A 23,638-nucleotide genomic window follows, 5' to 3' on the forward strand; every position below is an offset into this window, starting at 1 on the left:
GGAGCTCTACTCAATTTTCATGGCTATGTTGGGGTCCCTGTTTTAAGATCAGTGATCACATTAATATCCACTTATATTTTGTCATCCACTATTTCTATTTTAAAATTTATTTTTTTACACCTCGTCCGAAGTAAAAATAAGATTAAATAATCACATCTTTTTATTAATTTTTTTTTATTTTTATTTTTGACATTTTTTCTTCATCTCATTTAAATATATATCACTTATTTTATGTTGTTAGTAATATTTTTTTTTATTATAGTTAGAACTATATAACATTTTGTTTATATACGTATTCGTTAGTGTTGTCAAGTAATTAAAATTTTTATGTTGTTAATCTATGAATCAAAGGACTTAGATGATAGTAAAAAAAGAGAAAGAGCATATTTATACATCTTAGCAAGGAATACAATTAAACAAAGAAAGAACAGTGTAAAAAAAATAAGGTATAATATTTCTTAATTCAGTTTTATACATTTAACTGATTTTATATGTTCTGCGAACCACACCACTGCTTAGAATCCATGATCTTGATATATGAGAGTTTGAAAGTGTCATGTGATGAGAGATAACAAAATGGCAATGGCGAGTCCAGCACTTGGCCATGTATTCCCTTGCCTATTGTATGCTTGCACACCATTCTGTAAACAAAAATGAAAAGCATGAGATGCATGAGGCATGATTAAAACTGTTTACTGTAATTCAAATTTGAGCGTTGAAAGATAGTTTATATTACCACATTGGGATTTGGTGCTGGTGCAGGCGTCTCTTCTGACTGGGTTGTGGTGATATCTTCAACAAGTGGGGCTGGGGGACTCCTCCGTATAATGGTTGGTGCTGGAGCCAGAGACTGCGACTGGTGTCTCTTGTGCTTGTGTCTTCTTCTCCTGTGTCTGTGGGGAGGAGGTTCTGGCGTGTCATCTTCGGGTGCTGGTGTTGGTGTTTCAATCGAAGGCGTTGGTGCAGGTGTTGGCGTGTTACTTAGGGGTGAAGGAACGGGTGATGGTTTTGGCGCTTTCTTTTTGTGTGCAGGTGCTGGGGCTGGTGCCTTTTTGGCTGGTGCTGGCGCTGTTGGTGCTTCGGCTGGTGTTGGAGATACTTTTGGTGGTGAATCGGTGGGTGTTAATGACAGTGGTGGTGGTGAAATAGGTGCTTTTTTGGGTGGTTGGGGTGATCGGATTTTGGGGGATGGGGATTTCGGACTTAATGCTGGTGTAATCTTGGGAACAGGTGGTTTCACAGGTGCTATTTTTGGAGGTGTTGATTTGGGAACGGGAGGTTTTAGTGGAGCTACTTTTGGAGGTGTAGTTTTGGGAACTGGCGGCTTCACTGGAGAGGAGATTGGTGGTAAAGGCTTGGGATCTGGTAATTTCACAGGAGCAGATGCTGGAGAAGTAGCTTTTGGAATTGGTGATTTCACAGGAGCAGATGTTGGAGATGTAGCTTTTGGAACTGGTGATTTTACAGGAGCAGATGTTGGAGACGTGACTTTGGGAACCGGAGATTTCACAGGAGTAGATGATGTTGGAGATGTAGCTTTGGGAACTGGTGATTTCACAGGAACAGCCGATTTTGGAGATGATGTTGGAGATGAAACCTTTGGAACTGGAGACTTCACAGGAGTAGCAAATGATGTTGGAGATGCAGCTTTGGGAAGTGGTGATTTCACAGGTGCAGATGTTGTTGAAGATGCAACCTTTGGAACTGGTGATTTACCAGAAGTGGGAGAGGTTGCTACTGGTGGTTTCCTTGAGGGAAGAGGGGTTGCTATGACAATGGGAGGCTTTGTTGCAGAACTGGGTGAAGCTGCATTTGGCAATTTGGAGGGTGAAGATGTGGTTGCTGGTGTTGGCTTGCTAGTTGAAGTGGGAGAAGATGCTTCTTGTTGTTTGGCTACTGATGGTGCAGTTGGAGTTTTATTTGGCAGCGTAGAGGCAGCATTTGGGTTTGTGGTTGGTAATATTGAAGGTTGCAAGGGGGTACCTGTTGGTGTTTGGGCATATATTGTGGCTAGGGAGTAGGTAAGACTAGCTAAAGCCAACGCCCAGAACACTGCAGCCATTGTTTTGGAAGTGATTTGGTAGGGAAAATTAGGTTGATATTTATGGCCTGTGGATTATGGCTGTGATAGGATTAGAAGGTTGAGATGTAGATGACAAAGTAACCATGTAAGAGGAGATGTAGCCTTCGTGTGATTACAACATTAATGCAAACAACAGAAAAAACATAGGATCTGTTGTAATAAGGGACCTACGCAACCAAAACTGTCTCTTTGGATTTAACTGCATGCTATGAGAATACAAGTTTACCTATTATAATTGCCATACACATGACCAAAGTTCGTAGGGGTCATTGCCTTCTGTTAATATCTGATGAACCAACATACCAATGTGATTAAGATGTTTTCTCTTTCCCACAGGAAATCTCAAAAGTTAAGCCACTAGCTTTGCTCCAAAAGAATGAAAAAGAAACAAAATCAACAAGATGATGGAGATTATACTACTCACAATTCATAAAGAAATAAAAAACCATATCATAAAGGATGTGGGGTCACCGAGTTTCATATTCTAGAACTACATGTTTCATACTCTTGCTGCATAATTGTTTCGATAATTTTTTAGTTATAAGTACAAATGATTCTGTTTTTTAATTTCATTTTGTTATTTTCACTGAAATTTTTAATTTTCACTTTTTTTCTTTTCTTGAGCAATTAGAAACCGAGCAAAATGTGTTTTTCCACCTCCTAACATATTAGTTAACTGCACCATTTTATCTCTTTTTTTCTTCACAGTTATAAATATTTATTTATTTAATTACCATATAATTCTTAAAAACAGGTTATAAATTGTTATTTGCGTGCCGAGAGATCATTTTCCTTACAAATATGAAAAACAATAATTTAACAGCTAATACAACCATTTACATTAAAATTAAAATAATATAAAATATGAATGAATGACTGATGAGTTAAATTAAATTGTCATGTGACTGTATATTTAAATGCATGAATAAATTTTCAATATATCATCACTCTATATTATCAAAATTAATTATCACAAATAATAGTCAATTGTTGTCTTTTATACTAACAGGACAGGATTTGAATCATAAATATAACTCATATGAGTTGCAAAGTTTTGTTTTCGTTAGAGGAAGTGGTGAAAAAGCTAAGCTCTTGTTAATTCTGGTTCATGCTTTTGTCTAATAGAAAGCTAATAAATTTAAATTAGTCCCATACTAATAAAAGTATAAACTAATTATTTATTAAAAACTGCATTGACGCTAAAGGGCTGTATTTTCATATTTATATTTAATATAACGTTGTTCTAACCAGTGATAATGAAATGTATTTTACTATTTTCTTTTATTAGTGTTGGTTTAATTGAAGTTAATAAAAAATATTTTATTATGTATTTTCTTTTGTTATAGTTTTAGTTTAATTTAAATTAGTAAACAATATTTTATTATGTGTTTCATGTAGTGTCTGCTTATCTTGGAATTTATTAAAAAAATTACGAACAGCAATGGGATATTCCATTACGTAAAAACACATTAATTCCTTTTTTCTATGTTTATTTTAGTAAGAAGGAAATGCGTGTTAAAAAGGGCTAAAAACATGATGAAAAGAAAAGGAAATTAACATGTTAAAAAAAATGGCAGTGACTTAAGTTTGTTGGGTGTTTATTACAAACCATCAGCATCAATTTTCCAAAAATTTAGAAAGACCATTCCATAAATACTATAAATGTTGAGGTGAGGAATATCTACAATGTAAATGAAAACTAGACATTTAAGTGTGATAAATTAGATGTAATTCTAGAAGCCTTTTTTTTCTTCTTTAACAAGTCCTACAACATTTTTAATAATCTTATTTTTTTTTTCCATCGTCGGGCATATGGACTCTTCTCAAACATTTTTCAATTTTTTTCCTAAAAAATACATGTATATATAAATTTCATGCAAGAGAAAATAATTACACCGTATATACATGTCACCACATGAATTTCATAAGTCCCAATCTGCAAATTTTACAATTTTCTAAAACTTCTCACAAACAATTTGAAAATAAGCATCACCTATCTTATATGCCTAGAAAGGAATTGTTGGCATAATTTCACTGAGATATTATTAGAGAAATTAAAAAACAAAGATAAAGGGAGAAAGAATATGAAAGTGTGCACCCCTCCTCCAAGTAAAAGAAAATTATTGCAAACAAAAACTTTCTTATCATAGCAATATCTCTTGATCTCACATTGTTTGCCTCAAATCTAGGGTCAACTCGTATTTTTGTTTGCCAACCTCATATATGTCACATGGTTATAAGACAATATCTAGTATGGCATCAAAACCTATAATCCATCTTGGTAAATCAGTTATTCTTGTAGACGCACCTGTTATCACAGACATCTGTGTTCGCATGGAGTGTTCGAAAGGTCCCACGTCGCATATCTCAATTCTTGGGATGTAGCACTACACTAGTAGCATCTTAATAATCAAAATGTCTGAAGCAAATATGTGATCCACAACTACATTCAAGTTCTTGGGTTCTTCTTTGAAGGTCTGAATTAACATTTCTATCAAATAGATTTTTTTTCCTCCTACAGTCCTACAGTTATATAGAGCAGCAACCTAAGCACATAGCTAAAAATGGTAAACACCAGAAAGCAAGATGGCCATTTATCAAAAAGCACAAATACGATGGCTTGATTACTCATTTACATCCCTAGCTGTAAGGTTCACAATATAAAAAAGAAAATTGACTTATAGCTAAGACCAGCAAATTTGACTTCATAGTCTGAAATCACGATTAAAAAATAAACATCCAAAATGAAAACCATAATCTTGATGAACGTGAACTCTCAAAATAAACCATCACCCCTCTAGGCCATGAATCGGAGCAAGATTTTTTTCACAAAATGATCCTAGAAAACAGTACCAAATTCTGGAGTAAACAACCTGGTTTGGCACTCAGAAAATTAGACAAGGATCCTTTTTTCCTTCTGCTGCATCATGTCAACATATAAGTATGAACACAATGCTCCAAGTACGGCAATCGCAATGTGTTAACATGGCTCAAGCTACAAACATGACCAGAATAATTGCTCCGAGAAGATAGAAAAAGGCAAAGGTTTATGACGAAAAAGAATGGGTAGACTGAACCAAGTTTGAACTTGACGAAGATTGAAGTGGGAAAAGGGTAACATTCTCATCCACATTTTAACGAATGTAGAATCAGAATTTCTAGAGAACTAACATGCAATGTGATGTACATGTGATATTAAAATATGATTGCACTAGCCCGCCACAATGCAAAGCCAAAGACATCATTTAGATACTGTTCTATGTGTCTTGAAGAGGATTGTCAGCATAGTTTCACTGATATAAAGTTAAAAGAGAAAAGAAGATGAAAGTACCCACCTCCCCCACCCACACCCAATATAGGTATCGCAAACAATTACATAAAACTAACTTTTTTCTGAGAGAAAGATATAGCCACAACTATAACCAATTTTGTGAACAGCACAATGCTACTAGCGATCCTAATATTAAAAAATGTCTGAAACAAAGATGTGACCACAAATACCTGCAAGTTCCTTAGAAGTTCTTGAGTCTTTCTTTGAAGAACTGATAACAGATCTTTTAATCTTTCCGCTGCTTCCATTCGAGCTGTACCATTAGCTCCCTTGAGGAGTTTCATACGAAATTGACAAAAGGCAGAATAAAAAAAAAGAAAAAAGTGAGAAATATGTATTGGTAACTTCTCCGTACAGTACAGAGAACGAGTCCTCTTTACATGGTAATATCAGTACCTATGAAAGAATTGAATAACAGTTTAATGGAGCTATGCTCCTTGTAAAATGATTGAAACAGATAAATTTAACAATTCTAAGCAACTTCTCAACTCTAAACCCAAACCAATCACCAATAGATAATTCTACTCCCCCTACTTTCAGTTATCCCTCACCTCCTTCTAATCTTTTCCAGCCTGATTTTTTTAATCCCTTCCACCAATTTACCTAGATCACATGTTCATTCGGTTATCTCAGCTGTCTCTCCTCCCTTATCACTTATTCTGCTGCCACATGCCTCTCCTCCACTTGCATATACCCAAGAACTTTGAGAGTCCAGCAGCCCATTTATTTCCTCCATTTCCCCTTCTTATCTTTTTCCATTCCTCTTATGGACTTGTAAATAGAGCCTATCAAATGAATTCACATTTATCTCCAATAGACTTATTTTCCTCCCACTTGTGATAAAAGTGATAGTTCAGCAACCTGAAACATATAGCTTTTCATGGAAAACATTAGAAGCAAGACTACCGTATATCACATGCATAAATATCAATGCCTAGGAAATTAATGCTTGACCCAGCGAGATTTACAAAACAAATGACTATAAGAATTCAGATTTACATAATCCCATCTGCAACAGAAGAATATCACTACACGTGCAAACATATTCAATTTTATGTTCCTTGTCTTCTCAATACAAGTGAAAAGCAGATAACAGCAAAACACATAATTAGCCGTAAAAAATTATTATATCAACAACAGAGTCGTTAAGAAATTAAGGAAAAAGTTGGATTGGAATTGGGAAAGCAAGAAAATAAGATTGGGAATTATCCCATTTATTCCTGATTTGAAGCGACCTGAAGTTTGTGTGCTGTATAGGGATTATAAACAGTTATTTTAAAACATGTATCATGTTTAGATCATTAATATCTTTAAGTTTTCTTTTTTCTTAATCAAATAAACAAAATGCTTTCTACAACATATGAAAGTGATCAAACTTCTGAATTTCAGCTAGAAGGGTCACCAAAATCTGAAGAGCCATCCCTATGGCGTATCTTCTTCAAATATCAGATAAACACCATCCCACAATGTGAAATTTGGCCACTTTTCTCGTACCAAAGCACTTAATTCACCCAGTGTCCAAGCCCTCCGTAGCATATTCACCAATCATTAACCATTCCAGCAATAAAAGACCACACACACTTCTCCAAAGATAAAACATAACTTCAGCCCTTTAAAGGTGGTTACCACTGTCAAACTTCAATCGTTAATGCCACATAAAATAAACTAAAACATATAACTCATCATTTATACTCGTAAGCAGGTTTCAATGGTTCTTCAGCTAACAAAAAATGTAGAACACTGCAACGGAATTGCATAATCACTCCAACACAATAGCAGCACCCAACTCCTTGAGCTTCTCCACAATGGGATAAGCCTCCTCCTTGGTGAGCCCCTTCTTTAATACACAGGGAACCTTTTCCACCAAGTCCTTGGCTTCCTTTAACCCCAAGTCAGTGAAGGACCTCACTTCCTTAATGATCTTGATCTTGGCAGCAGCATCATACTTTTCCAACTTCATATCAAACACTGTCTTCTCCGCCGCAGCACTGTCCTCCGACCCAGGAGACCCGGCAGCCGCCACGGATGGTGCGACAACACCAGCCACCGGAGCGCCATAGCGATGGAGACCCATCTTGAGCCGCCAGAGGACAGTGAAGTCGTGCCTGTCAAACCTGTTAAGATGGAGAAGCTCGTTGGCAATACGCTCCACCTTCTGCCCACGCGCCTCCGTGGAGAGAGCACGCGTCAGGTTCACAAACCTTATGGCACACCTTGCCGCATGGTGAGACATTGCTTTTCCCTTCACCACACCAAATTTTCACTAAGTACAAATGCAAACTCAAATCGAAACCCGAATCATGTGAAACAACAAACGAAAAGTGAAAACATTGTTTCAGAACTAACAAAAAACTTATATAACGGAATTTAGTCCTAGATCAGAACAGTTCAAGTTTTGTGTTGAGATGAAGAACATGATTGGTAATGACGAGCGGTGGAAAGCATTAATAATTAAATATATTAAATTAAATATAATAAAAATTAGAAAAATATGAGAGAAATGGAAGATGGAAGGACATACGATGGGAGAATTTTCCGGCACCGGATGATGATGCAGTGCTGCGGCTACGCTAGGGGTTCGTTTATGTTTCAATGTTCTTATGTTCACAGATAAATAAATAATAAATATTTGGAAAATGTTTATATATCTATAATTATTAATAAAATTATTATTCTTGTTTTATGTAATTCTTTTATTTTTGATAAATATAACTCATTTTATTTATTTTGTTATTTGTAAAAACACAATCTAATCATTAATATTAAACATTTTTAATCGTTTTTTTATTGCGGATAAAAAAAAATATCTACTGTTTTTTATATTTTTATTATTTCAATACCTTTTTCTTGCGTGTATATTTTGTTGCTGCTTATGTTTTTTGTTATTTATATTTTGTTTTCCATCTTATATATATATATATATATCAAAATAATGATTCTTTATTTTATATATACTTTTTTTTATTAATAATGCATATTTTGCTAGGCTTGAAACATATCTATTTTTTCCTTTTTTTTAATTGGTAATATGTTTATGAATTAACTGTGCATCTTTTGTTTTTAATATAGTTTGGTATTAGTTTATTTATTTTTTTATTAAGTAACTTCAAGTTTCAACATATATAAAATTCACTGATGTTTATCCTTGTACTTTTATCTTTTTTTATTTTACTATTATTATTCATTACACTATTGAACACATTATAAAGAGAGAGAAAATTTGTGTGCAAGACATTGAGTGTAACAAGTTGTATTTCCAAAGTAGAAAATCTCAAAATATGAATATTTTAATTTAATTATGAAGTTCTTCATATTCAAACAAGTTTCAGATTAGTTACTTTTGGTAATTTTGATCTCTGATAAATAAATAATAAGGAAAATGATCTAATTTAGTTTTTTTTATAAATCTCTTATTCCTTCTAGGAGTTTTTTCTTAGTAAAAATGTTATTCCCTAAATTAGCATTAAGAGACGCATTATATAAGACATTTGCATGAATGCATCATACATTTTAATCATGCAGAAACAAATTAATTAACTATATGTTCTCTACATTTGAACATTCATCTTTATGTTCATATCATATAGTTTTGTTTAAATCCAAATCGAAGTAAATGTCATAATTGGTGGTTTAAGAATCTTCTCATAGTTACTCATATCCTTCCATTTAAAAATTCTTTCATTGTCTTTTAAACAAATTCATTGACTCTACTAATGAACTCGTGTTTAACTCTTCACGAAGAAGCAAATATATTATACATTAATTATAATCTATTGTTCGTGTTAATCGTCAAATTATCAATCATTATAGGACACAATTACAACACTATAAAACAAACTTTTAAAATTGAATTATGTTGAATGCTTATTTGTAAAATTAAGCAATGACTATGAATTCTTGCAGTGGTCTATAATTAGTGTTAAAAAACTAAATTGATTTTGAAAAGTGTTGACCATTGAACTTGTTTTGAATCGGTTTTTAAAATTTAATTGTACTCAACTCTTGCCTGTAAATCAGGAAATGAATATAAATTATTCACTACAACAAAAATATGAAATAAAAACTAATTTTATAAAAAAATAATAATTAGTTGTTATAATAATTAAATTAGAAACTATTTTAAAAATTAAGAGAAAAATTGGTTTTTAAATTAGTTTTTATTATTTTTAGATGATTTTTAAATTGGTATATCTAATTAACAACCAAGGTTTTAACTACCAATAAAAACTCTGGTTACTAATTAGATACCAATTATTTGATTGTGGGAAGTGTTCACAATGTTTTGAAAACATTAATTGGTTTTAAATCAAATTTTAAAATTTAGCTGTGTTTAACGCTTATTTGTAATATCAGGCAATCACTAAAAATTGTTAAACGAAATTTTTAATTTCCTTAGTATAGAATAATTTTTAAAAAAAAAATTCTAACTAGAATCATAAGATACACAACAGAAAAATATTTTTTTTTTAAATAAGAAAAAAATCGAAACATTAAGAAAAATATATTAAAATATTTCATGGTATAGAAATGACCACAAACTGGTCCATCAACTTTATTATCTTCAATGTTGAAAGGGACTTACCTACCATAATTGGTCGAAGGAACTGCTCCAACAATTTTCCTTTGATAAGGCGATTCCAATTTGCATATGAAAAAAAAGGAATCTTTTAGAGTTAATATGAGACAATATTCCAAAAAATCATATTACATCACACCAATAATAGTAATTAAGGAATATTATCTTATGACTTAATTGTATTTTAGTTGCAATATATTCATATTTATCAAAAGCATGATACTGTAATTTTTAATTGAAAGATTATATAATTTATTTATGAATTTGAGAAAAAATATAAATTATAATCATGACAACAATTATATAAAATAAAATTCACATGTCTCTGCATTTGACACATTTTTGAAATGTTTAACTTTTTTTTTTGAAAAAAAATGTTTACCAAAAATTTAAAATAACAAAAATCAGAAAAATTAATCAAAACCGAATCATAAAATATTAGTTTGATTTGGTTTGTATTTTATATTAAATTAAAATCAAATCTAATTTTAATTTTTATGTTTGTTTCAAATGATATGGTAAGAATGATATGGTAAGGGTTAAATGTGTTTTGCTTGTGTAGTATAAAGTTAGATTGTTTTTTTTTCTAGTTTAAACTTTAGACCTCTAAGATATATATAGTAAGAAAAATTATTTGAATGAAGTATTTTTTTTATAACACGAATTGTATTATAATATTATAACTTTCAAACGAGAATCAACATGAAACATTTTAATATATTTCAAATAATAAGTTTAAAGTTTGAATTAAAGACAAATTTAAGTATGAAAATATCATATTTAAGTAATATTTTAAGAAAAAATAACATAAACTTCCGGAAGAGATATACCATTTTAATTTTTAGATATCTATTGATGTAATCTAATCTAATTAATTTTATATATTGAATTAGTTAAATTTTGATACAAAATTACACATTGAATTTAATATGGAGTCAAAATTATTTGAATGAAGAGATGTAATTAAAATTGTTTGAATAAGGTGGAATAAGGAGATGGATTAATCCATTCCATTGTTTATGGGATAAAAGGAGAGAAAGTGTTGTCAGTGGTGTGGCCCACATAGGTCTGATTCTCTGCAAACTGGATAAACTGTGAACATATATGTATGTGTGTATAAGAAAGTTGAAAGCAATCGTATATAAAACAAGTTTCAGAACAAAAAGATTGAAAACTATGTAAGCTGCATTTCACAAGCAAAGTATATTCTCTTTCATGCATAAGGACGTTTGAAAAGTGACAACAAAAAACCCATCTACCATTCAAAATACATCTAATTCTCTATAATAATATCCTAATATATCTTATTCATACTTTAATCTAATTAGGAAGGCTCATAACTTCTTCAAGATCATCATCTAATGACATATAAAATTCATCTAGCCATGAAAGCTCAGTTCCACTGTCATTCTCATCGTTGTAGCAATTTACACCTTCTTCAGATTCAGAACTTTTCTTCTCATAGGCTTTGCACAGAACCCATTTGCTCCTACATTGATCCTGTATTCCACAGTATCAGAAAAACTAACTAGCAAAATTAATGAATAGGTGATGATTATTATGGATTAATAATTAATGACTTACAGATTTTCTTCTTCCGCGAGTACTTGCAGTGGTAAAACTTGATGAGCAAATATGAAACTCTTGCATGACCCAACTGGTTTCAGTGCCTTGTGGAGCTTCACCAAGGTTGAACACAAGGTACTTCTTCATCCCCACTTTTTCAGATGCAGATACCACTGCTTCAGTCACTCCTATTTCCTTCCAATACCCATTTTCTGTGGATCTGTTTTCCTTCGCTCTGCTGAAGAAATAGTGCTGATTTCCACTTGACAACGCTTTACCTAAACATACAAAACATGTATGATTTTTTATTTTCTTTTGGGTCATGTAGTTTTGTTTTTGTTTTCTAATAAAAAGAACAAGTTGTATATGAAAAGTTGAGCAGAAGTGACACATGTTGGATCCATACATGCATGCATACAAGTTACAGATGATGAAAGTAGAGAGATATATACCATTTAGGTGCCATGGATCATGCAGAGAGAGGTCAAGGTCTGGAATGATGGTGGGATGAGATGGTAGAGAGGTCTTGGGATAAAGAAAATGAAGGAGAAGTTGTTCATCAGTTGGAGAGAAGGAAAAGCCAGGAGGAAGGTTGAGAGTTCCAGAAGCCATCATTTGCTTAGTGTAGTTTATGTGAAGACTTTAACACTTAGGTCAAGTTTCTGAAACTATATATTCTTAACTAAAGTAAGAAAGAGATTATAATTCAGGAAGAGAATTTGCAAGAAAAGTCGGCGTTGCGTCAAAGAAACTAAGTAGGATCAAGAAAAAATATGTTTAGTTGTTGTGTTGTGTTGTGAGTGATAATTTAACATCAAATTATTGTGCATAATTATTTGAGTTAGCAAGGATAAGCACTAGGGGAATATTAACACCTGCCTTATCTGCATCATTCATGTTTCCTCCTTTCTTTTAACTGTCAATTCTAGTTTCCCCCACTTGCTACCATAATCTATTATTCTAATATCTTCATTTTCACTGTAAAAAAATATTAAATAAAAACCAAATATATAAATAAAATATAATTAATCATGTTTTCATATTTTGATTTGAATCTAGAGTTTTGGTAGTGGTACTTCCATCTATGAGAAGATGATTATGTGATAAGAATTAGTGTATCTAGAAAGATGTTCCAAGATTTAAATTAGTCTGAAAGTAAAATGAAAAAGGAAGTATAATTTGAAAAGTGGATATTCCTAACAAATAGTGGGACGAGTCAAAGTTGGAGTGTGAAATGCATATAATTTCGGCTTTACTTTTTGACTTGTTTACTTGAAACCATATGGTAAAAGTAATTTTTAAATTTAACCTCCATAAAAAACTAGATGCTATTTACTGCACAAACAAAATGGACACGAGTGGGTTGGGTCCATTCTAGTGAAGATATTTAAATTGATTAATGCTAATCAGTTCGAGAGTAATTAATTTTTCTTAAATTATTTTTTTTTTCAAGGCAAACTAAACCATCTTCTCACATGTCTAAACCATCAAATCATCTAATAAAATAATAAAAACAAGACAAAAAGCAAGTACAAAAAGAGAGAGAAAATACGACATCGTCGTTAAAATGAAAAAAAAACACTAATAAATAATACCAAAAGTCAGAATTATAAAATTAAACAGAAATATTGTATAATTACACAACTTAAAAATTTGATTTTTTTAATAGTAAAAGCATATATTGGTTTAGAAATCGAAATTAAATAGATTATCTAAATGAAGGTAAATGATTTTTATATGGTTTGAATTGATAAAATGATGAGATGAATAGTGTTAATAATATGAGATGGTATAAATAATTAAGTAGTGGATAAAGATGGGCATGAATATGGTTATTATAATAAATTTGCAGCTTTAATTATAATTATTTAGTAAGCACTAGTATATGTTGAATGGTGGGGCAATGGCATCTGAAAATGGTGTTCTTTAGATGGTTTAAATAGCATGTGTGATAAGTGTTATTGCTCACCTTCACCCAGGCATGAATCATTTTAACCCTAGCCATGGATGGACCAAGTGTTAGGGGAAGTTCATACTCACACTCATTCAAATATTAAAGGCAACCCAGTTGAATTTTTAATTATTGCAATTTGCACCGTTAGAGGAGGATTAAATTACGTGCTAATTAGAGACTCTGGATGCTTAATTAGAGGCATTGGATTTGGTTTATCTCTGGCTGTTCACATATTCATAGGAGATTAGTACATCATATTTTAAAATAAAGTCCCTTTTCTTCATTTTTCTCCCCTTATTTTCCGCTTCTTAATTATGAAAAGAAGCACCTTTGGTAAGTTCTGCCAGCTACACCCAGTACTTGCCTTCTTCAGCTATTTTTAGCAACATTGATTCTATCAAATTAACGTTATTCTGGTATGGTACTTAGTGAGACAAATATAAGAAACAAAAATAATTTTGTTGCATTATTGTGGATGTTTTTATGGCTCATAGTATCTGATTCATTAACCATCATTAGGCTTCACTAAAGGATAAAAGTTTATGAGATCTTGCGTCATGCAGTGGTTGGTAGGTCACACACCTTTTGCTCCCACCATGTCGGCTCATAAACAACTGTTCTGTTTAACTCTGATTTTATCCTCCAACCTTAACCTCAACCTCCTTAGAACCTTCGCCAACAGATACAAACCATATATGTGTGAATGCATAACTAATATTGTGGGGGAACATTACCAATATCAACATAAAAAGCATCTAGACTCTTTCACCTTCTATCACCTTTTCAATTTTTGACCATCATAATTTGTCCTTTACTTTGTTTCCATTCCACTACAAACGCTTTTAAGTGTTCACATTCTTTCTCAACATTATAAAAAAATCATTATATAAAAATTAATTTTAAAAATATAAAAGAATTTTTATTATTAAAATAATTTTTAAATTGATATCTAAAATTTGATAAGTATAACTCCAGTATCAGTGTGGTTGCATGACATCTAGTAACTGTAGCTGGAGATTGTTGAAAGACCACAGAAGCAATTCAGTACCATTGCTTTGCTTGTATGTGATAAGTGGAGCAAGGGCCACCTAAGGGGTAAAGACATAGACTAGTTATGGATGGAACCCACAGAACATGAAATTATTGATGCTAGATACATTATATGTACTTGTCATGTCAGTTTCCGATTGGGACATCAAAGGGAATGAATGTGTTTTATCCTCTGAATTGCTTGCTTAACTTTTGTAGATGGCTCTTCGTACAAAATGTTAGGGTCATCAAACTCAGATGCCAAGCTTCGATCACCAAGAAGAGCACGGAATGTGTCTGCCACGGAATATGATAGAGACTTCAGATTATATCCTCCCTCCAAGAAAAACACACATCGCCCTCCACATAAATCTCTCGCTAGTTCTTTAATACTGGACGCTAGCATGTAGTATGTTCCAGTTGTATATTGAAGATTTGCGAGTGGATCCAAGACGTGGCCGTCGTACCTAACAAATGAACACGAAATTCCCCATGTAAATAAAGACAAAGGTGACAATTTATATGAAGAAGCTTTTTATATTGTATTAAAAACAATCCAAATTTCATAGTAGAATTAAGTGGAAGGGGCTTGGAATGAGAACTAGAAATTTATCAGGTATTCTTGAATGCCACTTGCTAAAGTTGATTGAGTGTTTATTCCGTATTTCCATTTATGAGCATGATTCAGAGAAAGACTCACCCAGCAGAAACAAGAATGATGTCTGGTTTAAATCTTTGAGCACATGGTACAATAACTTCATCGAACACGGTTCTAATAGCAGTATCGCCTGAGCCCCCAGGAAGCGGCAGATTTAATGTGGTTCCTTCACCATCTCCACTTCCCACTTCATGAAATTTACCAGTACCTGGGTAGCTTCCATCCTGAGCCACGGAAGCCATTAGAAGGCTCAAAGTCGTATCTTTCTTCACATTTAGCACACTAACTAACAAATCTATAGACCAACAAATTAAGGAATAATAGCAGTGAAGTCAAGAATAAAACTATAGACATTATATTAATTCTATCGGTCCAAAGGAATAATATCAGAAATTAAAACAGTTGGGCCATGGCTTCAATTTCAGAATTAGCACTGAGAAGATCTTGATATACCATTGAAATGCAACATACATAAGGAATGTTTTGCAATTGCAGTATATTGATACGGTAAAATGAATTATAAAAGGTACAAGAGAGGGGAAAAGGTAAAGAACCCAGGTGCACCAGAGATGGCGAAGGTGATCAATGGTCTTGTTGAATGTTACAAAGAGACATACAAGAGAATAGATATTAAAAAGCAGAATAGCATTGATAAAGTAGCTATTTGTAAAATGTTTTAATATATAAAAATGTTGAATAAGAATATTTCCGGTGAGTAAAAAACGGTCAGCGTCAATATATAGTATAACATTTTCCCATGATCATCCAGATACCACATTAGAAGTAAAAAACATTTCTTGATACAGTCATCTTTCCCTCTACCACACAGCATCAGCTCCAAGTAAAAATAAAATAAAGTTGTGCAAAATTTTTAATTTAACAGAGATGTAAAATTTCAAAAATCTTAGCAAATTCAAACCGAAGATAACTCTACTATCATGACTTCTAATTTCTTAAACGTCAGTAAGCAAACAATGGAAAAAGAAACGATAATCATTGAACACAGTTGGCATTTCAAAATCAACAAAGCACAAGAGAATATAACCAGAGCTAGATTTTAGAAGCTTACTTGATGAAACGAAAGGAAAAATACATCTGGATCATTATAAAAAGCATCATTTGTTCCATTTCCATGATGAACATCAAAATCAATAATAAACACACGCTTCAGTCCATGAACACGCTGAGCATGACGGGCTGCAATGGCCACATTGCTGAAAATGCAGAAGCCCATAGGTCCTTGTGGAACTGCGTGATGTCCTGGCGGTCTTATCAGAGCAAAACCAGTGGGTGCATCACTCTTTATCTTTGAACCCGCAACCTGAATATGAAATTGAAAAAGAGAACTTTATATCAAAATCTGAAATATATCCCCAGTTCACTATACTTCTTGAAACATTTATGTCCAAGACTAACTATTTCAAAAGCCTTAGCTGTTTTAGTTGGAGGACCAGGATTTTCATAACCATGCAAACTCCTCATGCAAGAGCAAACTTGCAGCATAGAAAATGCACAGTATCTACACCTTGTGCAGAAGTTGAACTTAATCATGACGAATGACAAGGATAAAGAAAACGATCATTTGGTCATACAGGCCTCAATATCATGTTTCTAAAAGCTTAAGCTTGAAAGTGGGGATTCAAGAATGCTTTTTCTTTTATCCCCAACAACATGAAATATATTGGACACAACCAAAGCCGATAAAGAACACACTTGATTTCCAAAACTTGATATATTCGTGACTCCCCATTTCTCCCAAACATTTAAGATACAAGATAAATATCCTGTAAGATTGGTCAATATCTGGTTCTGATAAAACAGAGAACCAACCCAAATTTCCAACAAAGAATGCAATAGTCCTTTCAGTATGCAAGTCACTAGAAGAAGCAGATATGAACATATCCATTTCCACTCACTTACCCCTCCCCACAACACACAGATTATTACCAAGAGATGGACATGCCAGGTTGAGAGATCACCACTGAGTCAACTAAGGCTAGTCCAGCACCAGCTGCAATTTTTGACTCCTGAAAGGTCTGTACCATGAATACCACCATAAGAATGCAGAAAACACAATATCCATCATATGTTCCATGTATTTGCAACCACAGTGAACTGAAATATAAAGTTTATAGCGTAGAATGACTTCCAGAAAAACCTATGAGCTAGGGAAAGAATCATAAAGTTCTTGGCAGAGAAATTACAGTGGCAGTGGCATATGTTGGTCCAGAACCTTCAACGAAAAGAAGGCCCTTCTCCACTGCTTGATCCATAACCTATAAGGATTGAGAAGAGTAAATATGACAAATTTCAGAAAATAAAATTCCAGTGCCATGGTAAAATCAAATACAATACAAATTATGAAATGCTACAACATGGCCAGTGTTGCTTAACACTCGAACTAAAAACTAGGATAGTGGAGATTAGACTGATCAGAATTCAGAAGACATTAGTAACATCTATTTAAATAAACATAACCAGTGAACAATTCAGTGCGAAGCAGAAATCCTTGTTTTGATGTTTTATTAACATTGTGCATTCAACTGAAGTAAAGCAGACATCAAGTGGAAGTAACAGACAAAAGTGATGCCAAAGCACATAACAAATTCATCAACTAAATAATTCTTACGATGTAACATATTTAATTGAAATACAACAGCGAGATTAGGAGACACAATACAAAGCATAAATGAAAGTGTAGCAGCATAGGAACAAATATAAAAGATATTAGCGTATTTCCAAATCACAAATGTAAAATTGAAAACATTATAATTTAAAAAGCACAACATCTCACAAAAAAGGAATTGAAGAAAAGGAAAATTTTAAGAATTTGGGCGAACAACACTACAACCCACAAAATCTGTTAGACTACTCAAGCCTTATAAGGACTGCATTGGTCATACTCATATCCTTTGTTGATGTGGAATCTCAACACATCCTCATCCCTACAGTTGAACACTACCTTACAATTTTGACCTAATGACTGACTCAACTACAAAATTGGCTAGTATCGTGAGGATTATACAAGTTTTATGAGCTCTAGAGCCTACAATTTCAGCAGCCCAAAGAGGCTGCATTTAGCATGAGCTAGGAGTGACCTTCATAGGGAAAATTTCCAATAAAATGATATATACTCATTAGTTAGCTAGTTACGTAGATAGTTTAGTTTGTTGGTTGGAGAAATAAGGTGTTTTTGTCAATAAATAACAAAGGAGCTAAAAGAGGGATCCTCCTGACATTTTGAGCGAGAATTGGAGCATTGGGAGACAAAGGCCCTCAAAGTTCTTCAGTGTTCTATCCTTTGTGGAATTGTGAATTTATCCCTATTTCTTCGTAATAAGATATCAGGTTTTTATCCGAAAACCCAAAAACAAAAAAATATTACCTTTTCAAGTCCAGTAACATAGGCTCTTGCATGCACGCTTGCTATATCATCTACTGAAGCAGGCTCAAAATGTTGAAGTTCAATTAACTCAGAGCCACGGAACTGAATCATACATAAAATGAAGTTGTTAAAACTAAAATACTCTATCATAAGAGTAAAACTAAATTACTTTACCAATCAAATAGAAAACGTTGCAAATTAACATAAGTAGATTGTGAAATATTCTTGAGGATAAAATGCAGCCTACTTCTGTACACAGAAAAAAACCATCTTTAGTTTAGTGTTTGTTTGTTTGTTCCCATTCTTAGGAACTACGTTCTATTAAAAAAATCATTTGATAAGAGTAGCTTTTGAAAATTGTTTTCAAAAGTAATACCTCTTTTTCAGCTTTTATAAAAACCAGAACATTTATTTTCAGTTTTCTCTTACTTCTTTCTAATAATACTTTATCATCTTCTTTCTTATAATACTCTATCATCTTCTTCCTGTATTCCTACTATCTAAAAACTAGTTTTTGAAAACCGATTTTTAAAATAGAATCTAAAAACTAAAAAACTAAAAAGTGAATCAAAATTTCAAACACACATTGAACAGAAGAAAGATTTGAATGAAAAGGACACTTTGTTTATTTTCTGAATTTCGGACACAATTAAGTTTTCAAATGCCAATATCTACATGATATCAAATCTTTCAAAAGAATATATCACCAAGGCATGACGGATGACAGGAAAAATTCCAAAGCACAATGTCCATAGCTTTTAGTACCTTTGAGGAGAGCTGCATTTCTTCTAGAGCATTCACAATTGCAGGAACTCGAAAATGTGATTCTGGATGAGACTCCTGTAACGAATAGTACATCCAAATTACAATCACGTAGATGCAATGAATTAGCCATGGTGGCAAGTGACAGCACATATAATCTCTGCTGGTGTTTCTAACCAAAGAAGAAAACAGAATGAGAGTGCTACAGTAGCATAGCAGATATTATACTGGAACACAAGTACACAATCCCTCAACAAACAAGTTTAAGTTTAAAATAATAAGCATGCTCATACTAAGAATTTCAAAAGAAGAAGAAAGAATTGCAAACTAACTTTAATTAGCACACACAGAAGAAAAGAATAAGAAGTGAAAATAAATTGAGCGTGTAAGTTAAAATCAACTACGCATCCAACTTTATAAAAAGTATTTTCATTTCCATATCCAGAAACTAATGAGATACGTTAAATTTAGCTTATAGAAAAGTCAATACATTTTACTTTCTTCTCCTTTAGATACTAATGGAAAAAATTATCTAAAGATGCTCTAACTCTCTACACCAAGGAAGGAAAAAAAGTGGAAATTAGAATTCAAGAGACAATGAAATGAGAGTTCTCCCCATTTTTTTCCAACCAAATAAAAGAAAGTTCATTGTTATCCGTATGTTGTCTCCTTTCTGTATCCTTTTCCCTCGTCCAAACAAATCATATCACAAAGAGTCGAGGATCTAGTTGAATTACATTTCAACAGAAATTAAAAGTTGGAATGATATACCTGATTGTGTCCCATAGATGCAGCGACAGAGTATATAACCCGTGCATCACTAAGCTGTTCAATGGAAGGGAAATCATTCCTAACACCCGAACACGAAATGGACGCACCGAACCATCTCCGATTCTTGCGGCATAAACAATCATTACACGCTCTTAGGTCCAAAACACGATGACCCACCAGAAAGAAGGCATTCCCTGCGATGCAAGAACAGTTCTAGGCAGTTGGAAACATTTAAGTTTCAATTTTGATAATCCCAAATCCCAATCCTCATTCTAGCAAATTGAAATGAGTAAAAACCGTCGTTTATCACACAAAGATTGCAAAAATGGTCTTATGATAAGTAAAAAAAACCCTCGTTTTAGCAAATTGAAAGGAGTTGAAATTAAATGTATTGAAAATTGAGGTGGAAGTTGAAAGGAAAGAGGAATAGTTACCGAAAGAAGAAGGAATGCTATAAAGCTTGTGAAGGTGCATGGAGAAGAGTTACAAAACTGTTGCTACCATATCAACACACAACTTTATCAGTTATCAGTTATCAGTTATCACAAACTTCAGAATTATCTCAAGTCTGTTTTCGACTAATTTTTATTTATTTATAATTTATAAATAAAAACAAATAATTTGAGAATTTTTTTAGACTTACAATTTTAAAGATTTTCACATAATTGTTCGTGATTGGATCAAAATATATAATTAATAATATTTATTTATTGTTATATATTAAAATTTATATTGAATAAAAAAAGTAGAACATAAGACACTTGTTAAAAAAATTCAAAAAAATAGAAAGCTTTCATTAAAAGTGTTAATAATACATATATAAAAGAATTATTTTGATTCGTGGAGCAACACCTTAATTATTTTTTTTGTAGTGTACAGCTTTTAAATATGTAAAGTATATTATGATTCAAAAGGAGGAGCTTAAATTGTAATAATATTATTTTAATAATTAAAAATTAATTTATATGCAGAAATAAGGCGATAAAAACAAGATTATTGTTTTGTTACTGAATATTAAGAGGGTACTGATTTTTTTACAGTGAATTAATAAAATGTATTTACCTATACATTAAAGTCGTATCATAAATGTTGTGATTTAAATTCAACAAACTTTTAAATTTTATAACCAGAAAAGTGATTTGATTTGATTTTTTTTTCTAAATTTTTAATGCTAAACATAAAAGTAGGCAATTATGAAAAAAAAAAAAAAACTACTGTCAGCTAAAAAATCACAGTGAGAAAGTGAGAATTGTTTAAAATAATTTTTAATTAATGTGATAGTGATATTAGTTGAAACCGGCAATGGTGTATTAAAAGTTAAAAGGGTAAAAAAGTTTATATAATTAATATAAAATTAAATTTAAAATTAAGAAAATAACTGCTTAATGTTTTTTAATTATTGTTTATGAAAAATCATTAAAATGTGTTTTAATTATTTAACTACCACAACATAAAAACCTTGTATCATTTCTAAGGATGTGCTTGTGTTACTAAAAATGAATTTACCTAAATACCTTGAATGTGAATATAAACACACCCCAAACATCTTAATTAATCATGGTCAGAAATACATGTCAGTTATCATTTTGCTTAGGAATTGTTTATTGATAATATTATCATTTTGTTCTGGAATTGTTTGAAGGACTAGTTATTTATCTGATTATATATTAATATTTTTTAATGTTAAAACTGACAACAGGTTCAGCTAACAGTGTGCTAATAAGAACAGGTTTATTACTGCATATAGCTGTTTTTGGATCTACATTTTGAATTAAAAAAACAATTATCACAATCTTTTAGGCCTCATGCTCCTAAATGACATGAGATGACACAACAAGCAGATTAATAAACAAGCAAGAAGGAATAATCATGATTTTAGAGGACTATTTTGTATATTGGATTAATTTTATCAAACATTTTACCCTCCAAGAACTTCTTTAACAAACCTCTCTAAAGATAAGGAATTTCGGTGAGGAATTGGTACCCTCTATGTTTAAATTAAAGAAAATTGTGACATAGAGAGAAGGTTAACTGGGGTTAAACAATTTCGGAAGATTGATTATGATCTCTGCATGTAGTTTACTGTTGTATATTACTATTTTCTTATAACTACAACCCTACTAATTCACAGAAATGTTTCACTAAGCAACAAAAGACATTATGCATTAATCTGCAACATTTTCTTGTTCTTGGGATTTAGATAGTATCCTGTGTGGAAGGCAAATCACAGTGTATTGTGTGCAGGGTCGCATCGAAAAGCATTGGTGGAAGCATAAAACTGTTCTCAGCAAAGACAAAAGGAAGAGGCCATAACATAGCATCTTCTCATCTCATGAATGAAGGCTAAGGAAAAAAGTGACATGATCAAAAAATAACAACAACAATAGTTAAAATGGTTGAATCCATTAGCTTATAATAAGCAAACATCCTTATTCCTTAACTAACTCAAAAGAAAAAAAAAATAAAAATCCAATATCATGTAGTCACTTGGAATGAATTGGACTTTAGTGGTGCAGCAGATTTTGATTGTGTGGTGAGGAGTGATGCTTTCAATAATTGAACAGTGAAAGGGAAGGGGTTCACGGGCAAGCTAAGTGTATTTTTAAAATTAAACTAATTAGTTTATTCTGTTTATCAAACTTGACTTTGTTTCTTGGTATTGATCCAAAGTAGTAAAAATGGTACTAATAATGAGTTGTTTTAGGTGGGGCAAGTGACAAGTGAGAGAGATACAGGGTGTACCCAATTGACCACAGAAAGAGTTCACGGGTGCTTCAGTTTCTTCTATGACACTGAATTAGATATTCGAATCCAGACAAACTTTCTTGAACAAATAAATAAAGTGAAAATAATTCTTACTACAATCTAGAAGACTTCAAAAGAGTTTCGTGTTGGATTTCTGTTAGGTTTAAAGCTGTATTGGTAAGTGGTCACAGTATTACAGACCAAATTAAGAGAAACCAGTAAAAGAATAAGAATAATGTTGTCACAACTTCATCTTACACATAATTTATTTCATAGAATTTTCTAGTAACAACATTTTTAACATTACATGACCCCAAATCTGAGGTGCAATAACAAAATTATTTATATATTGAATTAGATATGATCACATTACATTCAACAAATTCTTATGTTTTTTAAGCGATCACATGACTCCATCAAACTTCACATAAGGGTTGATTAGAAAATGATATACTTTTTTCTAGTTTTAATCATTAGACAGATAAGATGATCTCATGATCGTGTACATTTCTAGAGAATGTGTTTTATCAGTATGCTTAAGATAGAATTGGAGAAAGTTGTGTATGGCAGAAGATAATTGTATGTAGTTAGTGCTTTGCTTGAACTTCAAGACAAAGATGAAAATCGGTGAGCTTATCAAATTACACAGTTATGAAAGATTTTGATTCGTTGTGAAATTTCAGCCACAAACTTGAAGACCCAAGGGTCCACCACTTTGGTAATTGCCAAATCGTAATGTCCTTTCATGCAACTCCAAAAGTGTACTTAAGTGTTTTTC

At 32.2% G+C, this 23,638-nt stretch overlaps 3 protein-coding genes and 1 non-coding gene across 8 annotated transcripts; all 4 read right to left on the minus strand.

Moving 5' to 3' along the window:
• Positions 1-365: 365 nt before the first annotated feature.
• Positions 366-7,998, minus strand: LOC137812486 (uncharacterized). 3 transcript variants are annotated; one of them, XM_068614477.2, is made up of 5 exons: positions 7,936-7,998; positions 5,585-5,683; positions 4,392-4,606; positions 737-2,444; positions 366-641 (listed from the first exon to the last, which is right to left on the minus strand). In XM_068614477.2, the coding sequence occupies exons 4-5, from the start codon at positions 2,060-2,062 to the stop codon at positions 555-557; spliced, it is 1,413 nt and encodes a 470-aa protein (XP_068470578.1). In that variant the 5' UTR covers positions 2,063-2,444; positions 4,392-4,606; positions 5,585-5,683; positions 7,936-7,998; the 3' UTR covers positions 366-554. The 3 variants fall into 3 exon arrangements, with proteins under 3 accessions (XP_068470578.1, XP_090155109.1, XP_090155108.1); XM_090298983.1 differs by lacking the exon at positions 7,936-7,998 and having other exon boundaries at positions 5,585-6,087; XM_090298982.1 differs by lacking the exon at positions 7,936-7,998 and having other exon boundaries at positions 737-4,606; positions 5,585-6,087.
• On the minus strand, positions 6,685-8,007 carry LOC137809527 (uncharacterized). The gene is made up of 2 exons (XR_016518817.1): positions 7,936-8,007; positions 6,685-7,656 (listed from the first exon to the last, which is right to left on the minus strand). It is a non-coding gene; the product is annotated as an uncharacterized LOC137809527 (transcript).
• A 3,150-nt stretch (positions 8,008-11,157) lies between these two features.
• On the minus strand, positions 11,158-12,281 carry LOC137812488 (NAC domain-containing protein 104). Its single transcript, XM_068614478.2, has 3 exons — positions 12,009-12,281; positions 11,575-11,834; positions 11,158-11,490 (listed from the first exon to the last, which is right to left on the minus strand). Exons 1-3 carry the CDS (start codon positions 12,169-12,171, stop codon positions 11,311-11,313), a joined length of 603 nt encoding a protein of 200 aa, XP_068470579.1. The 5' UTR covers positions 12,172-12,281; the 3' UTR covers positions 11,158-11,310.
• A 2,249-nt stretch (positions 12,282-14,530) lies between these two features.
• HDA14 (histone deacetylase 14) lies at positions 14,531-20,681 on the minus strand. 3 transcript variants are annotated; one of them, XR_016518818.1, is made up of 9 exons: positions 20,550-20,681; positions 20,116-20,309; positions 19,348-19,422; positions 18,583-18,684; positions 17,402-17,473; positions 17,145-17,233; positions 16,267-16,518; positions 15,240-15,421; positions 14,531-15,006 (listed from the first exon to the last, which is right to left on the minus strand). XR_016518818.1 is itself a non-coding variant. In XM_068614479.2 (9 exons), exons 1-9 carry the CDS (start codon positions 20,587-20,589, stop codon positions 14,706-14,708), a joined length of 1,275 nt encoding a protein of 424 aa, XP_068470580.1. In that variant the 5' UTR covers positions 20,590-20,681; the 3' UTR covers positions 14,531-14,705. The 3 variants fall into 3 exon arrangements, 2 of the variants coding, with proteins under 2 accessions (XP_068470580.1, XP_090155110.1); XM_068614479.2 differs by having other exon boundaries at positions 17,177-17,233; XM_090298984.1 differs by having other exon boundaries at positions 17,177-17,233; positions 19,348-19,516; positions 20,550-20,677.
• Positions 20,682-23,638: the final 2,957 nt, after the last annotated feature.

This window comes from Phaseolus vulgaris, chromosome 2 (genome assembly GCF_051622355.1).
Source record: "Phaseolus vulgaris cultivar YP4 chromosome 2, ASM5162235v1, whole genome shotgun sequence".
In the NCBI taxonomy this organism is placed as follows: Eukaryota; Viridiplantae; Streptophyta; class Magnoliopsida; order Fabales; family Fabaceae; genus Phaseolus; species Phaseolus vulgaris.